At 38.0% G+C, this 16,444-nt stretch overlaps 1 protein-coding gene across 11 annotated transcripts in view; it reads left to right on the top strand.

Annotated features, from left to right (window-relative positions):
• Positions 1–16,444, top strand: part of LOC136674536 (calcium/calmodulin-dependent protein kinase type II subunit beta) — an 80,439-nt gene that overhangs the window by 21,609 nt on the left and 42,386 nt on the right. For 7 of the 11 annotated variants that reach the window (XM_066650560.1, XM_066650565.1, XM_066650564.1 and 4 more), the window contains exon 6: positions 10,742–10,814. In XM_066650560.1, the coding sequence (XP_066506657.1) occupies positions 10,742–10,814 (73 nt within the window). Of the gene's footprint in view, positions 1–4,978; positions 5,052–10,741; positions 10,815–16,444 lie in introns of all 11 variants that reach the window. The other 4 variants (XM_066650566.1, XM_066650559.1, XM_066650556.1 and 1 more) reach the window with 1 other exon arrangement.

Below are 16,444 nucleotides of genomic sequence, written 5' to 3'. Positions count from 1 at the left end.
AAAAAAGAAAGAGACAGTAGAAGATGCCCTGGAGGCAGAATAAGAAACTGACAAAAGAAAAACAAATAGAGAGACAACATAAGAGTTTGCAGTTCATATTTTTTGACGGAAGTAGGACTGTATTTAATGTAAATACTTTTCTATTAAGTTATCCATTAAGATGAAAAAGTGTATGTGATGTTTTTTGAGATAATTTTCACAATATAGCAGATCTGTCAAACACTAAAGCCCCTTTTCACACTGAGAACCTGATACATTGCTGGCACACCTTAACCGCTAACATTCACGCTGTGCGTCATTCACACCCTTAACCCTTTATAGCAAATGCCTAAATAAGCCAGTTTTCTCTCACTGCTTTTGCTGGATTAAATTCATATGTAAAGAACATATCTAACAAAGCCAGAAATCATAGCTTTTATGCAGTTTGTGTCACAAACACAAACCCTAAATGTACTTTGACCTGTATTTTAAAATCTCCATTCATCAATTAAACCCCTAAAAACTAATTTCTGTTCAGCAATATGACATATATAGAAATTAAATCCTAAAACAATAGGTAGATGTAGCTAGTGGTGGACATTAACAAAGTAAATGTAATTCGTTACTGTACTTAAGTAGTTTTTTTGTATAATTGTACTTTACCGAGGTATTTTTGTTTTTGGGCGACATTTTACTTTAACTTCACTACATTTCAAACTCAAATATATTACTTTTTACTCCACTACATTATGAGAAATCTGTCGTTGCCTTTTTTCATGCGTATAAAATATATTTATATTTCAAAAGTATCAACGCATAATCACACCAATCAGGTTACAGCGTGCACATTTCTTAAGTGGGTCGGCCCAGACAGAGCTGTCAGGTTCAGCATCAGTGCAGCAGCATCGAGTGCCGGCGGGAGTGTGTATGCCAAAAGGACGAATGAAAATCGGAACATTCTGCAGCACCCCTGGCATCGTCATGCAACTTTTCTGTGAATTTATAAACTTTTTCCGTGTTTTGGCAAGTTTGTTTATGAACAAAAGCCCACAATGATTGCAATTTTTTTTTAATTAAACATAAACGTAACTAAGTTGTCCATAAATCTTAACATAATTTTACAGCAGTTGGGTTCTACCTAATGAACAAAGTTTGCCTTCAGTGTTTTATGCTTTATAATATTTTTAATAGATATGTGTCAGACTGATTTGCACTTAGTACAAGAGGTAGTTCCTCTTGTATTTATTGCTTATGACTTGAAAGCAACATGAACCAGCAACAAAGGTAAACCAAAGTAAGAGCATGTGCCTCGTCAAATGAGAATTAACCGCGTGCTATACAGGAGCTAAAAAAAAAAACTGTTCTGTTGCATTTTGTGGCCTTTTCTCCAAATCTTCGTAAAGCTGCTTTTTAAAATAAAGGCTTCTTTATAACCTTCTTTATAAACTATGTAACGTGCCTTATAGGTTCGTAAAATGTGAATATAATACATGCAAATCAAAGCAAAAATTACTAAATTAAATAATAGTGTGTTTTTACGCACTTTTTGAGGTTATTACAAAGAGTGATGTGTTTTTACCTAAAAAGAGTTGAATATTTTTGATACTTAAGTACTTTTGAAGGCAAATACTTTTGTAATTTTACTCGAGTGAAAACCTAAATTGATGACTTACTTTTACTGAAGTAATATTTTATACTGATACCTTGGGTATCTGTACTTTAACTCAAGAACATGATTTGTGAACTTCATCCACCACTGGATGTAGCTCTACAACTTCGCCTTCATTTATTATGTGCTATAAACACAAAAATAGATCCCACTTCTATCTCATATGATCTCGATGACAAAGGAAACTACCAAAATACACCTGGTCCGTCTCAGAAAAAGATTCAGTTTCAAAGAGGAAAAAATCAGCTATTACGTTGACTGATTGTTTTGCTCATGATTCATCCTCTAGCCTTTAAAAAACCCAACACAGATAAGTTAAAAAAATGTTTTACTTTAATCAACAGTGTTTGGGAAATACCCTGTAACTCAGAATTGATACTGAAATCATGTTCCATTTGGAGCGTTTATCTAATAATAAACTGCATTAATGTTTAAATGTACAGTTAAATATAAAGTTAAGTTAAAACTTTTGAGTCAGGATGTGTCAAAAGTTTACTAATAGCATTACTCTGTAATTTAAGTGCAAGAATTTTACATAAAATATAATCAAAAGCTTCTGACAAAATGTGTGTATAAACTGCAAGGCTTTTCACCACAACTGTATATATAAGATTGTGAATTCCTTAGTTGCTCCATTGTTTATCACTATAATGCCATTGCGTGCTTGTACACACATATGCCAATAATTTGATGAATAATTCAGTATGAGAAACAGAGGCGTGTTGGGCTCCCCAGTGATCCAAGTGTAAGATTTATCATTGTGAGTTCAACACTAATGCCTTAACCATCTAAAGCTGGCCTTGGTCTCTGGGTGAGTAGGATGGCCCTACTTCTCTTCTCATCACTCAGCACAGCGTTAGCCTTTGCAGATGTCTGTTAGATATCATATCAGATCTGGGGCTTTTGTGTCCTTCGACAGGCGTGTTGAGCTGTCCAGTGGTGGTGTGCTGGCGGCAGTTTGAAAAGAAGCAGAAGCTGGCTTCACTTGTCTCCCTCTCCCAGCTTGGTGACACTGTGTGACTGGGTGACTCTTAGCTAGCTAACAGTTGCAATTTGCCTTGACTATTGGTGTAGCTTGGCTTTAACTCCAAGCTGAAACTTTGTAGATTTTTAGTCCACTAAGCCCCCACAATCTCATTGCATTTTTTTTTACTGTATAGAAATAGCTAAAAGAAAAATATAGACAAAGGCATATATATATATATATATATATATATGTATATATATATATATATATATATATATATATATATATATATATATATGTATATATATATATATATATATATATATATATATATATATATATATGTATATATATATATATATATATATATATGTATATATATATATATATATGTATATATATATATATATATGTATATATATATATATATATATATATATATATATATATATATATATATATATATATGGGTGTGTGTTTGTCCATCCCTTCTGGACAGAATAGTGCAGTGTCCCCCTCATCCCCAACCTTGCAGGCCACACCCAAGCCCCCAGCACCTGCTTGCTTTAGTGTCCCTCAGGCCCTGCTTCCACTCCTCAGAGAGCGCTGAAAGTAGGCCTCTAATTAACACACAGATAATTAGTGTGCCAGCTCTGACTCAAGCCTCCACAGCTCTCCCAGTATTGTCAGCTTACACATACACTCACTCACTCACTCACTCACACACACACCTTTTCACACATACACATCCCATTCACTTCGTTTATTACTCACAGATACCGGCCCTCGCCCCCGCATAGGATCTAGCCTCAGTGCTATTATTTGGAGTCCTCTCACCAGAACAGTTAAGTGCTTTAGAAATCCGAGCAAGTGAAAGAAGAGTGTTATCACAGACAGAATAGCCAGAGACAACACTCCTGACATTTTAAACCATGGACCTGTCTGGTTAGCATCCACATGCCCGACCAATATATCCTTTCACTGATAAACTCAACCCAAATCCAGTTGATAGCTTAGATGGTTTTGTTAGTAATAAACAGATAAATCTAATGTCAGTTTATGGGTGCCACTTATGTAGGTGCACTTTTTTGTTCAATTACAGACTACACTCCCAGCACTGTAGTAGTGATGTATAGTCTGTATGGCACTGGTACAAGGGGATCAGACACAGCAGTGCTATTGGAGTTTAAAAAAAAACTCAGTGTCACTTTTGAGTGAGGAAGGACTATCAGATGACTAACCCAAACTGAGAAGCAGCAGATGAGCTGCTGTCTTTTACTTTACATCTACCAGTTGGACTAACAATACAAGTGTGTCTAATAGAATGAACTGTGTTTGATCTACTCGTACCAGCGCGCTCACTTACATACCACCCCCATGTCAGCATCTCTACAGAGCAACAGATGACCAGCAGTCTGTAATTGTAGAACTACTAAGTGCACCTGTATGCTAAATTTTATAATAGCTGATTAGGGTAAAAATGGTACAGCATTTATGTCAATACTTTCGGTCTTTGTTAGCTTAGCAGTAAAATAATGAATGGGATCAAATTTGTTAAATTTGATTATCCTGTATTGTCAGTTATCACAAATGTTTATTCTGTTTTAATTTTTATATTTGGGTGCCCATAAGAGTTAATGAGCATATCCTTGATTAACCATAGAAGGAGAAAAGCAAAATGAATGATGTATTAGTTAATAATGAATGGCCTGGGTTCGGGCTCCTGGAGTTGAATTCAGTATTACAGAATACATTAAAACACATTTAAACAAATAAATATGCAAATATGTCCAACTTTACTAATAATAATGCTTTCTTGAATTAAACTTAATGCAAAAATTTGGTTTTAATTTCATTCTTCTGAAAAACTGGATGATGTTACCTGGAAAAGATAACTTAATATTCAAGTACATGTGCACATCCCTAATAAAAAAAAAGGTGACAGTATTTTCATACTGGTCAGGACTTACTGTATACACATGACTGTATGACAGAAACATCACAGAATCATCAGCCACACTGGTAACCTGACACGCCCACCCACTTCCTTGTAATTTGGTGTGACAGGCCACCTTGCCTGCCTCTATCATTTGGCCAACTTGTTTCTTTCCTGTTTCAGTGTTTCCGGTGTTGAGTTGTCCATCATCTCTCTTTATGGTTTAAGCACAGTAGCCTCACACCACTTTCGCAACGCTGTAAAGCTGTCAGATTTTCTAGAACTTCCTGTATGTCTTTTCCTTCTTCACCACCATCTTTACATTTTGCTAACCCTGCCCACACGTCCTTCCACTCCTGGCCCCCTCATCTTATATCCACCTTTTTCCTTCCTCTCTGTCCTTCCCTCTTTTGTCTTGTCTTCGCAGTCACTGCATCCATCAGATTCTAGACAGTGTCAATCACATTCACCAACATGATATAGTGCACAGGGACTTGAAGGTCAGTATGATGAGTGCACTGGCCACTGCATGAGCCTCGTGAATGCCTGCATCAGTGACCTGACCTGTCTGCATCTCCGTCTGTGTCTGTCTGACCTGTTTGGATGATCTTGATTCCTGTTTCTCCCTTTTAAGCTGCACTTGAGGCACTGGAACAACTGGATACTTCCTCTAACTTCTAAGGCACCTTGTTTTCATGCAAAAAGAGAAACTAACCCAACCTAACCCAACCCAGCTCCTACAGCCTTTCCAATGGTCCTTGTAAATTTTCCACAAGATGGAGGTTGTGCTTGCATGGCTGAAAAAGTTGTAAATTAAACTCGTAAACATGGGCAAGCCTGACGATTGAGGAGCCAGTACATTGTGTGCTACCTTGTGACAATATCTCACATGCCTGCCATGGCTCTATAACAGCAGACGTGGGTACGGTTTACAAGATTTAACCAGTTGAACAACTCAACTTTGCCTTCGTGATCAGAACACAAACAACTGGAAGTTACAGTTTGGTAATATGAGTTTTCCAGCTTTGCGAGTAAACATGGGCAGTTTGAGGATGTCATCTTTGCGATGGCAAAAGCTGTGTAAAACTTTTTAGAATTATAATATGTGTATTTTAAAGAATTCAAATTAGGCATAGCAACCACATTTATTATAAATCAGCTCGGTATGTTTGTTAACTGACATATAATGGGCTAACTGCAAATATTTAAACCAAAGATTGCTTATTATTTCTTGGGGTTTTGTAACACCTTTAGAGGGCAGCAGTGAGAAATGTTTGTTTATTTGAGCTTAAACCTCATCTGTCATTATTCGATTTTAAGCGTTGCCAGTTAGGAAGCAAGCTAGCTAATTGGCTTATAATTTAGTCGTTACAAACAGTGAAGGAATATGAATTATCGGAATTATTGAAGTGGCAATGCTGGTAATTGATACCTGTTTTGAAAACTGAATATCCCCTAATTCTCAGCTGCCAAGTGTATACACGTTACTGAGCCTGGACGCATGAAGGCCACTCTGTCCCCTCACTCAGTGGAGTGATATCTGATAGGACAGAGCAGAAGCATTGCTGACAGGGCACAGGGAAGCCCAATCTATCTGTCCTTTCTAGACTTAATGGTTCTGAGATTCAGAGGCACTCTGTGTGTCATATGAGAGCGCCATGTACACACTACACAATGTTTGCCTAGGATTTACACTAGCACTCTCCCTCTCTCTCTCTCTCTCTCTCTCTCTCTCTCTCTCTATCTCTCTGTTTCTCTCATTCTCTCTATCTCTCACTCACTCGCTAGCTTGTTCGCTCGCTCTCTTTCTCACTCTCACTCTCTCAACCCACGCCTACACAGCCTGACTCACTCTGCTCCTGACACGCTGCCTCATTTCACTAAGGATGGATATTTGAACGGCAATTTGAATATTCACATTTTGAAACAAACAGCAGAATATCCCCAAAACAAAATTGGTGATATTGTTATGAACATAATAGGTGATCTATTCCCGATGGTTCATCTTATTTAGGGTAATATCTCTCGGTTTCATGAGTGTGTAGTTGAATGTATTTTTGTCTTTGATAGATAAACAGTTACAGGGAATAGATTAATAAATAAATATATTTTCTTAATCCAATTTCTTAATCTAAGAGGGCAATTTAAATGTTACTGCAGCACAAATCAATTGAAAGTAGAACAATAAAAGAGCAAAATAGCATTAGTAAAATAATTTTCTAACATATATTGTACACTTGAGAAATAGAAGTAAACAAAATAAACAGTTTAATGAACTTGTTCACCCACAGCACAATAACTTACACTGTACAAATGTGTCATCTAGTTGTGTCATCTTACAGACACAGTATCGGCTGTAAGGCTGGTGTCTAGTAAAAAATAAATTTGATGTTTTTCTTTGTCAGCAGTTCAAGTGCCGTTTCTTAAGATGATAAGATGGTATTTGAGGTCTTTATATTTGATAACGCTTTACTGACTGTCTTTGTTCGTAAGGTTACACGACACCTACTCAAGCCTTTTATGACCACTGATATAAACCTACATTAACGTTTGTGTTCATAAAAGCTGCTTTATTCAGTCTCACCTTTATGGCAACAGAAACTTGTAGAATAAGCCTTTATAAATGTTTATAAGGTTCATATCAGATGTCATGAAAGGCCTGTGTCATACAGCCTTATGAACAATGACTTACAGTAAAGTGCTGCTGTATATTCTAATAATACCTTTACTTTGACACATCATATTTCAGCATCTTGGCCACACTAACAGCCTCCCTCTTGCTAGCGCTCCCTCTCTCTCTCACTCTCTCTCTCTCTCTCTCTCTCTCTCTCTGTCTCTCTCTCTGTCTCTCTCGCTCACACACACACACACACACACACACACACACACACACTCGCTGTCTCTCTCTCAGTCCATCTCACTGATTCCTCCTACCACTCATCTCTTCTGCATTCACTCTCACTCTATTTCTTTCTCATTCACATTGTCTCTCTTTCTTTGACTATTTCTGTCCACCCTCTATTTCTCTTATCGCTGTCTCTCTCTCTGTCGCTCTCTCACACTCTTTCTCTCGCTCTCTCTCTCTCTCTCAAACACACACACACACTCACACACTATAACGCACATTCTGTGGGAGGATGCATGAGATTGTCACGTTTGAGGACTTTTTGTTAAGTGGTATAGTGTTAGTGGGAGCTTCCTGTGTCAGAAACACCGTAGAAGGGTGTCAATAAACAGGAAAGTGTGATGTTTGTAGGTTCTTCTTTTTCAAATATATGCACTGGACACTGTTTATACTGGACACACAACCACACACAACAACAAAATATTTCACAAAGTTTAAAAAAAAAAAAACAATATTGAATTTACTGCAGGCCAAGCACTACACTGAATTCACACAAATGTAATGATGTGATGTACCCTCAGACCCTCAGTCTTGTTTGTTCACTACTTGCATCTCTACTGAACATGTACAGACATTTTCTTTTTTGTCATTATTCCCTAGAGCTGATTTAAAATAGGGCTGGACAATAATACAATATGAATATATATTGCAATATAAAATTTTTCAATAACAATGAATGGTTTTTAGACACATTTCCAATATTTTAATATGCAGTACCATTGAAAAGTTTGGACACATCTCATTAGTCATTGGTGGAATAGGACTTGTCAATATATAGAACTGTGTGATAATGATAATGATAATGTGCAATTATTTGTCATTATACAACGTACAACGAAATGTGTCTCCTGCATTTAACCCATCTGTGGCAGTGAACACACATACACACACACACTAGTGCACTACGGGCTATGAGCACACACCCAGAGATGGGGGCAACCATCCCAGCAACCGGGGAACGTTTGGGGGTTCAGTGCCTTGATCGAGGATACTTCAGCCATGGATGTGCCTACTGGTCCTGGGGATCAAACTGGCAACATTCCGGTACCAAGCCAGGACTTTAACCATTAGGCCAAGGCCGAGGTGTACCAACCCTACCTCTGCACAACCCAAGTAATGGTCTCAAACACATTAAGAAGGCGAGCACTTCTACAAATGAACTCTCAACGAGGCCAAAGCTGTTCACTGAAAAATATTTCAGGTGACGATCTCATGAAGCTGACTGAGAGAACGGCAAAAGTATGCAAAGCTCTCATCAAAGCAAAAGAATCTAAAGTACAAAACATGTTCTGGTTTGTTTTTGTTTACTACATAATTCCATATGTGTTCCTTCATAGTTTTAATGTCTTCTATATTCATTTACAATGTAGAAAATCATTAAAAATAAAAAAACTAAGAAAATCCATTGAATGAGAATGTATCCAAACTTTTGACTCATACTGCACATTCACAATATATGGAAAATGGCACAAAACAAAGGAAACTCTCCCTGAGTGGGCGTGTCCAGACATTTGACGGGTACATTATTGTCGTCAGTTCAGCACACTCTATTTAAATTTTAGTATAAAAAATAGACAATATTAATATAGACAAAGCCAGAAGGTTTATTTTGATGGTGATGTTATGTTTCTTGTTTGTTCTTGGAAGATTCACACTGGAATTTATACCTTTCATATTGATAACAGAATTATATCATATCGACCAAAATTAAGAAATATATAGGAGGTCCTCGGGTTACGTCAGTCCCGAGTTACGATGTTTCGTGGTTACGACACATCTCCCATTTACTGTATAAAGCCTTGTTTCGACTTAAGTGGTTTTGCATCGTAAACTTTGTAACGCGAACTTCGTGTTTGGTGTGCGCGGCAGAAGAATACACGGTTACGCGGCTCGGGACCGAGGAGGATAGGTGTTAGGATAGGATAAGTGCTTACAGTATGTTATTTATGTACAGTATGTACGTATGTTCCGACTTAAACCGAAAATCGAGCCGAGGACCCCCTGTATTGTGATATAAATTCTGGTCATATCGTCCAGCCCTATTTTAAAGTTTACGGTATGTGCGTATTTTATTATGCAAATATTAAACAATAAATTTAAAGGACATATATGAGTCTGGGTCATTTAAATCATCCAGGTCAGTACGTGCAAACTTAAGTAGAAGTCATCTTTATCTGTGTCATGGGGCAAGTACAGAGAAGTTAAGAAGATTTCTAGTTTAAGTTTTTTTCATACCCATCTTGTTTGTGAGAGAATAAATACCAGGTGACTACATAAAAATCGTAGATTTTTTTTGTAACTGTACAAACCACTCTGATGCCGAAAATAAAATCAGGGATGAGGAATGGTCTTGTGGTGTGACATAATCAAAGAACAGCAATGTGGCATCTCAGACACCCCACGACACCCTGAAGAAAATCTAGCATGTTAGAATTTTTTGGATCTTTTCTCCTAGTCTGACATATTCTACGATAGGTTTCTTGACAATGACCAATAGGAGCACAGACTGCTAGGGTTTTTCTTTTCGGAACACACAGTGCTTCTGTAGCCATGATTGACAGTTTCTTGACCTGCCTCATACACGACAAGAACACAAACAATGATTGGTCTATGTCAAAAGTGGAGTGTTGCCAATCTCCACACTAAGACACGGCACAAATTTATAGAGGTAATCTGACATAGTGAAGGTTGTGAAAAACAAACATACAGTGTAGTCTGATCCTGGGATTAGGCAACTAAGGGTGTCAGTGTCAGCTTTTATCATATCTGCTTTGTGTGCTCTTTCTCTTCACACTGCTTTCTTTGTTCCTTTGTTGAGCAGCATTCAAAATGCAAGCCTCACGTTGTCATAAAAAATGAATAAAAAGCATATTGATTTTTATGTTCATTCCCTCACCCGGGGTTTTAATGTTGTAATAGGTAATTCCACAGAATTTAAAAATGGTTCCACAGAATTAAATGGTCATTTAAAGTGGTTTCACTGAAACCAGAAGTCTAAAAAGAGAGGCCACAAAACCATAAACATTACAACACTTGGATATTGCAGCAGACATTTGAGCTGTTAAATTTCTCTACAGTGTAGCAGTTCATGTCAAACTGCCTTTAGTCTGCAGGAAAAAAAAAGGTTTAAAAGGTTTTTGCAAGTGTCATACTCAGGTCAAGAGTTCAACATACAAACTCAAATAGCCCCCTCCCCAACACACCCACCTCCTCCCTTGCCTGTGCCTGTGCACGCGAATGTAGCTCTGCTCAGACTAACCTGCGCCCCCTGGTGTTTGCATGCAGTCATTGCATCCAGCAGATCCTGGAGGCGGTGCTTCACTGCCACCAGATGGGCGTGGTGCACCGAGATCTCAAGGTGAGTGACAGGTCTAGTTCTTTTCATCAGTTATGTGATGGCTGCATGCTTGTGTATCTGTGTGTGTGTGTGTGTGTGTGTGTGTGTGTGTGTGTGTGTGTGTGTGTGTGTGTGTGTGTTTATTTATCTGGTTCTGTGTCTCTCAGCACTGTATATCCTGTCCTAACACTGAAGATGATAATGTGTATGACTGGCAAAGTATTTTGTACCACAAGTTAATGTATGCAATGAGTTTTTTTGTTTGTTTGTTTGTTTGTTTGTTTACAGAATGTGTTGTATTAGGTGTGTGTGGCATGTTTGCATGATGTGAGTTTTGATCTGTTATACAAAGTATCATATATTTAGGACTTTGTGTTGACTGTGATAGCTTTTATCTTGTGATGGGTGCTGGTGTTATCTGATATTGTGTAAAAAGAGGGTTTAAGATGGTTTTTTGATGCTGTAACTGACTTCCAAATTTCAGAAATCTTAAGCTGAATCTCAAATGGTGTTACATGGCTCATGGAACTCTGACTTCTACACTACTGTAGTGAGCTAAATTATAGAAAGGGACTTTCAGTTAGTATATATATATATATATATATATATATATATATATATATATATATATATATATAATGCCGTATTTGGGTGTACTAAACAAGTACACCATTTTCCACCCAAAGTGGGTATAGGGAGCCATTTGAGATTCAACTTTATATACTGTACACACTTACTGTCCACTTTATTCAAAGCATCTCCCATGTGTTCTTCTACTGTGAGATCCTCTTATTTTATAGTTCCACTTAAGTACTGTTTATCAGCTGCCCTCAACCTCATTTATCATCGGTAGGTTTCTAACCCCAGGACCACTACTAACCCGATATTATCTGGGTGGTTAAGATGAGCAGAGATAAAGTAGAGCAAATTGCAGGGATTTCTCTACCACGTTAAGACCATGCAGCCACCCAAAAGTTAACAGACAGCGATTGGTTCTGTGGTCTGGAATTTTTGGATTACATCAACAGTATCTCAGAGCCTTGTTTTTGATTTTCTGTGTTTCTTTAGGAACAATGTTGTGGAACACTGATAATACATATTTCCATTTAGGTTTTTTTTCCTTATTAGAGGCTGCCAATTTGCCATAATCATAAAAAAATGATACCTGAAACATTCTATGTAATATATCCACCGATGTTTGATGACAGCACAAAAGTAATAACACATGGTCTATAAAGAGTTCTATAAAGAAATTTTTAGATGCAAAGAAACGAATGGAATTGGTTTGTCCATTTGATCTCACTTATATCTTTCTATCACATCTTTCATCTTCATAAATGTAAAGAGTTTTTTTTTTACACTGCGTGGGTTTAAATAAATAAATAAACAAACAAACACACTCACATGCTACTAGTGTGACTGCCACACACTTCAAGGGTCCTGGGTTCTGTCCCCACCTTGGGTTATGTTTTATGAGATCATGCTAACATTCTTTACTCACTGTTCATTGTATCAGCTCCATATACCTTATATGTGCACTTTGTTGTTCTGCACAGGACCATCACAGAGCAGGTATTACTTGGGGGTTGGATCATTCTCAGCGTTGAAGTGACACTGATGTTGTGGTGGCGTGATAGTGTTGCGCTGCTACGAATGGCTCAGACACATCAGTGCTGCTGGAGTTTTTAAACACTGTGTCTGCTCACTGTCCATGCCTACCCTGTTTGTCCAACTTGTAGATGTAAAGTCAGAGACAGTAGCTCTTTTGTTGCTGCACAGTTTGTGATGGTCATTTTCCAGTCCTTTATCAATGGACACAGGATGCTGCCCACAGGATGGTGTTAGCTGGATATTTTTGGTTGGTGGACTATTCTCAGTCCAGCAGTGACACTGAGGTATCATTCAAACAATACCTGCTCTATGGTGTTCTGATGGGAATCTGGAACATTGAAGATCAGGGAAGTAACAGACAATGTGAATGGACTACGCTCTGCAATTTTAGAAGTACAAAGTGCAGTTAGACTCAAAAGTGTCCGTAGGTGTGAGTGTGTAAGTGAATGTATGAGTGTGTGTGTTGCCCTGTGAAGGACTGGAACCCCCTCCAGGGTGTATACTCGCCTAGTGCCCAATGATTCCAGGTAGGCTCTGGACCCACCGCAACCCTGAACTGGATAAGCGCTTACAGATAATGAATGAATGAATGAAAGTGCAGTTATATACTGAGTAGAGCAGATGAAATGGACAATGTGTGTAGTTGCACAACAGTGAGTTTTGAATTCACTCTTAAGCTCCACCCATTATATTAGAATTTTAAAAAGTGTTTCCACCTGAGCTGATTCTAAATGAGGCATGATACAGAGCAGCCAATCAGAACAGCTAATTATTAGTCTTAAAGGCACAGTAACAAAAACAGGAAATAAGTTGAAATTTCTGATGTTAAAATATCAAAAAAGCACATAATTGTCGTTGGGTTTATACTTCCCTTTGTTCAGAGCAAGCATGAAAATTATGTCCTGGCTTGCTTGCCATTCACAAGGACAACTTAGCATTCTAACCAAATATGACAAAAAGAAAAAAGCTCCAGGTTTGTCCTCTGTTCATTGTCTTTTTTTCAATGCACTCTCTTCTCTCACAGTAGATTTGCTGTCACATCTTATAACTTCACTTCCTGTGTTAGGTTCATTTAGATGCCTTTGGTTCATAGTCAGTTCAAACTTGAAATGAACTGCACAACGACTCATTTAAAAACAGGCAAAGGCCCACCTGCTCAGACGGTCTTGTTCTGCTGGCTAATCAAACACTTACTCTAACGAACCGTGCTAGCAGAGCAATCGCACCAGGGTTCATTTAAATCTGACCAAATCTGACTATAAACACAACCTTGTGTGTAAGCAATAAGGCTTGCAAAGACAGAAGCGTGAGAGTCAGTATACCAAGAGGTAGATAAGAAGGTTTATAACTTCCGCTTAAAAGCTTTCTGAGAGCTGCTGTAAAGTGTAATACTGTTCTGTGTGATGTGATATTGAGTATGGTGCCTGTGACCACCACTGTTTAATTCAGATGTTAACTATAGCGTGACTTTTCTGAGAGTCACATCACAGCACCTTTTTTGAGTCAGTCCAGATCACAATAGTTCTTTAGAGTAATTCCTTAGGTGAGATAGTATTGGATACAAAGACATGAGTTACTTCATGCCCAGATATAATAAAACATTGTTCAGTTGGGTGTTGCTATAAAAAATCTGAAGCAGGGTGTGACTTTATTGAGATCCCTACCAAGTCTCAAGAGGAGACATAAGACTCCTGGACTTTTTTCGCAGAAGAACATCTCTATGGTCCTGTTGTTGTGAAGGATAAACTAAAGAGTTCCTTTTCCTGTTTTTTTATTTCCTAAAGAAAGCCTCTCTTGTCCACCGCTCTGCTATCCTTTGGGAGGAGTAACAGAAAGAGAGACTGAATGAGAGAGAGAGAGAGAGAGAGAGAAAGGCTGGAATGGCTCTCCAACACCCACACAGTTCTTCTCCTCTGCCTTCTAACCCACTTTTTCACCCAGCCCAACTTCCACCAGAGCGGAAGCAACCTAACCTACTTTATACTGTACCAGGCACAATGTGCGAGGCTGCAGCACTGAGTGCACGCACACACACCCTCGCATATATGCTCTGGAGCTGTAAATATGCCAGTAGTGTCTGTAGTTGTGCTGTTATATGTATTGCGGTGGGTGAAGAAAATATTGTATATCCAAGGAAAAACTAATGAATCCAATCCGATCCTGTAACAAAGCCGGCCTGAAATAGCACTCACACAGTTGTATGCAAACGTTTGGAGATCCCTAGTCATACTACAGGAGTCATTAAACTAAGTGCTTCAAGATGTTTTTATTGGCATAGTGTTAGGCCAAGCTGCTGTGTTTCAGATTATTAATTTTCAAGCAGACTTTGACAATTTCATCTTTATTGTTTTACAGCAGCCTTAGTGCACACTGTCTGGAATATTTATCCAGCTGTTCAGCACTTGGACACTTCCATTTATTTGGTATTGTTCTTAAAATAATGTAACATCCTTCTCTACATACAATATGTGGTAACCCAAAGAACTTAATTGACCAGTGATGACATGGTTTATATGTCGGAATTATTTTGGGAACGTATATAAATAATTAATAAATAAATAAATAATCTATAAAGTATAATGTTTGACAAGTTTGAAGATGAAAACCTACTTTAAGAAACTCATTTAAAGTGATGTACCTCACGTAACAATGCCTCATTTTATAGCATATTTTCTAACAAGAGAAAAACAAGAGGGGTATCCTTTTTGACCGATACGCAAGGTTTAAATATCAGTATCAGTATTGGTAATGGAAAAGAAAAATAATATCGTATCATCTTAAATAAATCTGGTTATAGTTTTTAATGATAAATTAAGAAGTCAGTGTGTATATTCTTGAAAACTAATAAACATTAAGGACAGAAGTCTACACACACCTTGACTGAAGAGTTTCAAGCTTAGTTTAACACACCCTCCACATATGTCACAATATATTAATACTTCATTTACATCATAGGTCATTTTCCAAAATTGTTCAGTGACTGATATTTATTTTAGCTTCTATTCTATGTGCCAGATTTTCAATGGATCGACTGAGCTGCATAAAAATTCCATAGTTCCATAAAACTACATAGTACACAAGGAGGTGCAAATTAAGTGCCAGTGCTAAACAAATGTTATTCCTACAAGTTCAATTGAAACCAAATGCAAGAACAAGCCATTGCAAAGTCCTGACCTGAATCCCATTGAACATTTTGTGGGCTGAACTGAAAATGCCTGTTCGAAAAACAGGTGAACGAACCAAACATGACTGAATTACAGCGGCTCTGTAAGGAGGAATGGAATACTATTTCAGAACATTAATGTGGGAATATTGTTTAAGGCTTATAGAAGTTATGAAAATAAAAGGGCAAACCATCACTAACAAACAAGAAAGCACTAAGAAAGTGCATGTAGACATTTGATCCACCGAAAATCAGATCTGATGCTCATCTTTTAGTTTTAAATGGTGGCAGAAAAAAACCCCACATATCCTGATGTAGGGGCAACACAGTGGTAGTGTTGCTGTCACACAGCTCCAGGGTCCTGTGGATGTGAGTTCAAGCCCCGAGTTTGGTGTGTTCTCCCTGTGTCTGGGTGCTCCAGTTTCCTCCTACAGTCCAAAAACACACGTTGGTAGTGAATGAAACACACGTATGTGTGAGTGAATATGAGAGTGTGTGTCGCCCTGCAAAGGACTGGCGCCCCTACAGGGTGTGTTCCAGCCTTGCGCCCAGTGATTCCAGCTAAGCTCTGGACCCACCGTGACCCTGAACTGTATAAGTGGTTGTAGGCAACGAATGAATGAATGAATATCCTGATTTAACTAACACACTAAACGTGGTGATGTAAACTATGGAATGGTGAAAAAGGAGTTTGAACATCAACGTTGTTATAGAATTTTGCACTCAATGATACAGTTTAAAAGTCAAGAGAGATCACTAAGCATTATAAGTAAATTGTCTACAGGGAGATGCTGTCATCTCTTGTTTCAAGCCAAAGCTTTTTTTTTTTAATAAAACTTCTGCATCGCTGCTGTCTTGCAGTACAGTCACACACATT

Source organism: Hoplias malabaricus, chromosome 18 (assembly GCF_029633855.1).
Source record: "Hoplias malabaricus isolate fHopMal1 chromosome 18, fHopMal1.hap1, whole genome shotgun sequence".
NCBI lineage: Eukaryota > Metazoa > Chordata > Actinopteri > Characiformes > Erythrinidae > Hoplias > Hoplias malabaricus.
This window is presented reverse-complemented; position numbering and strand designations above follow the sequence as displayed.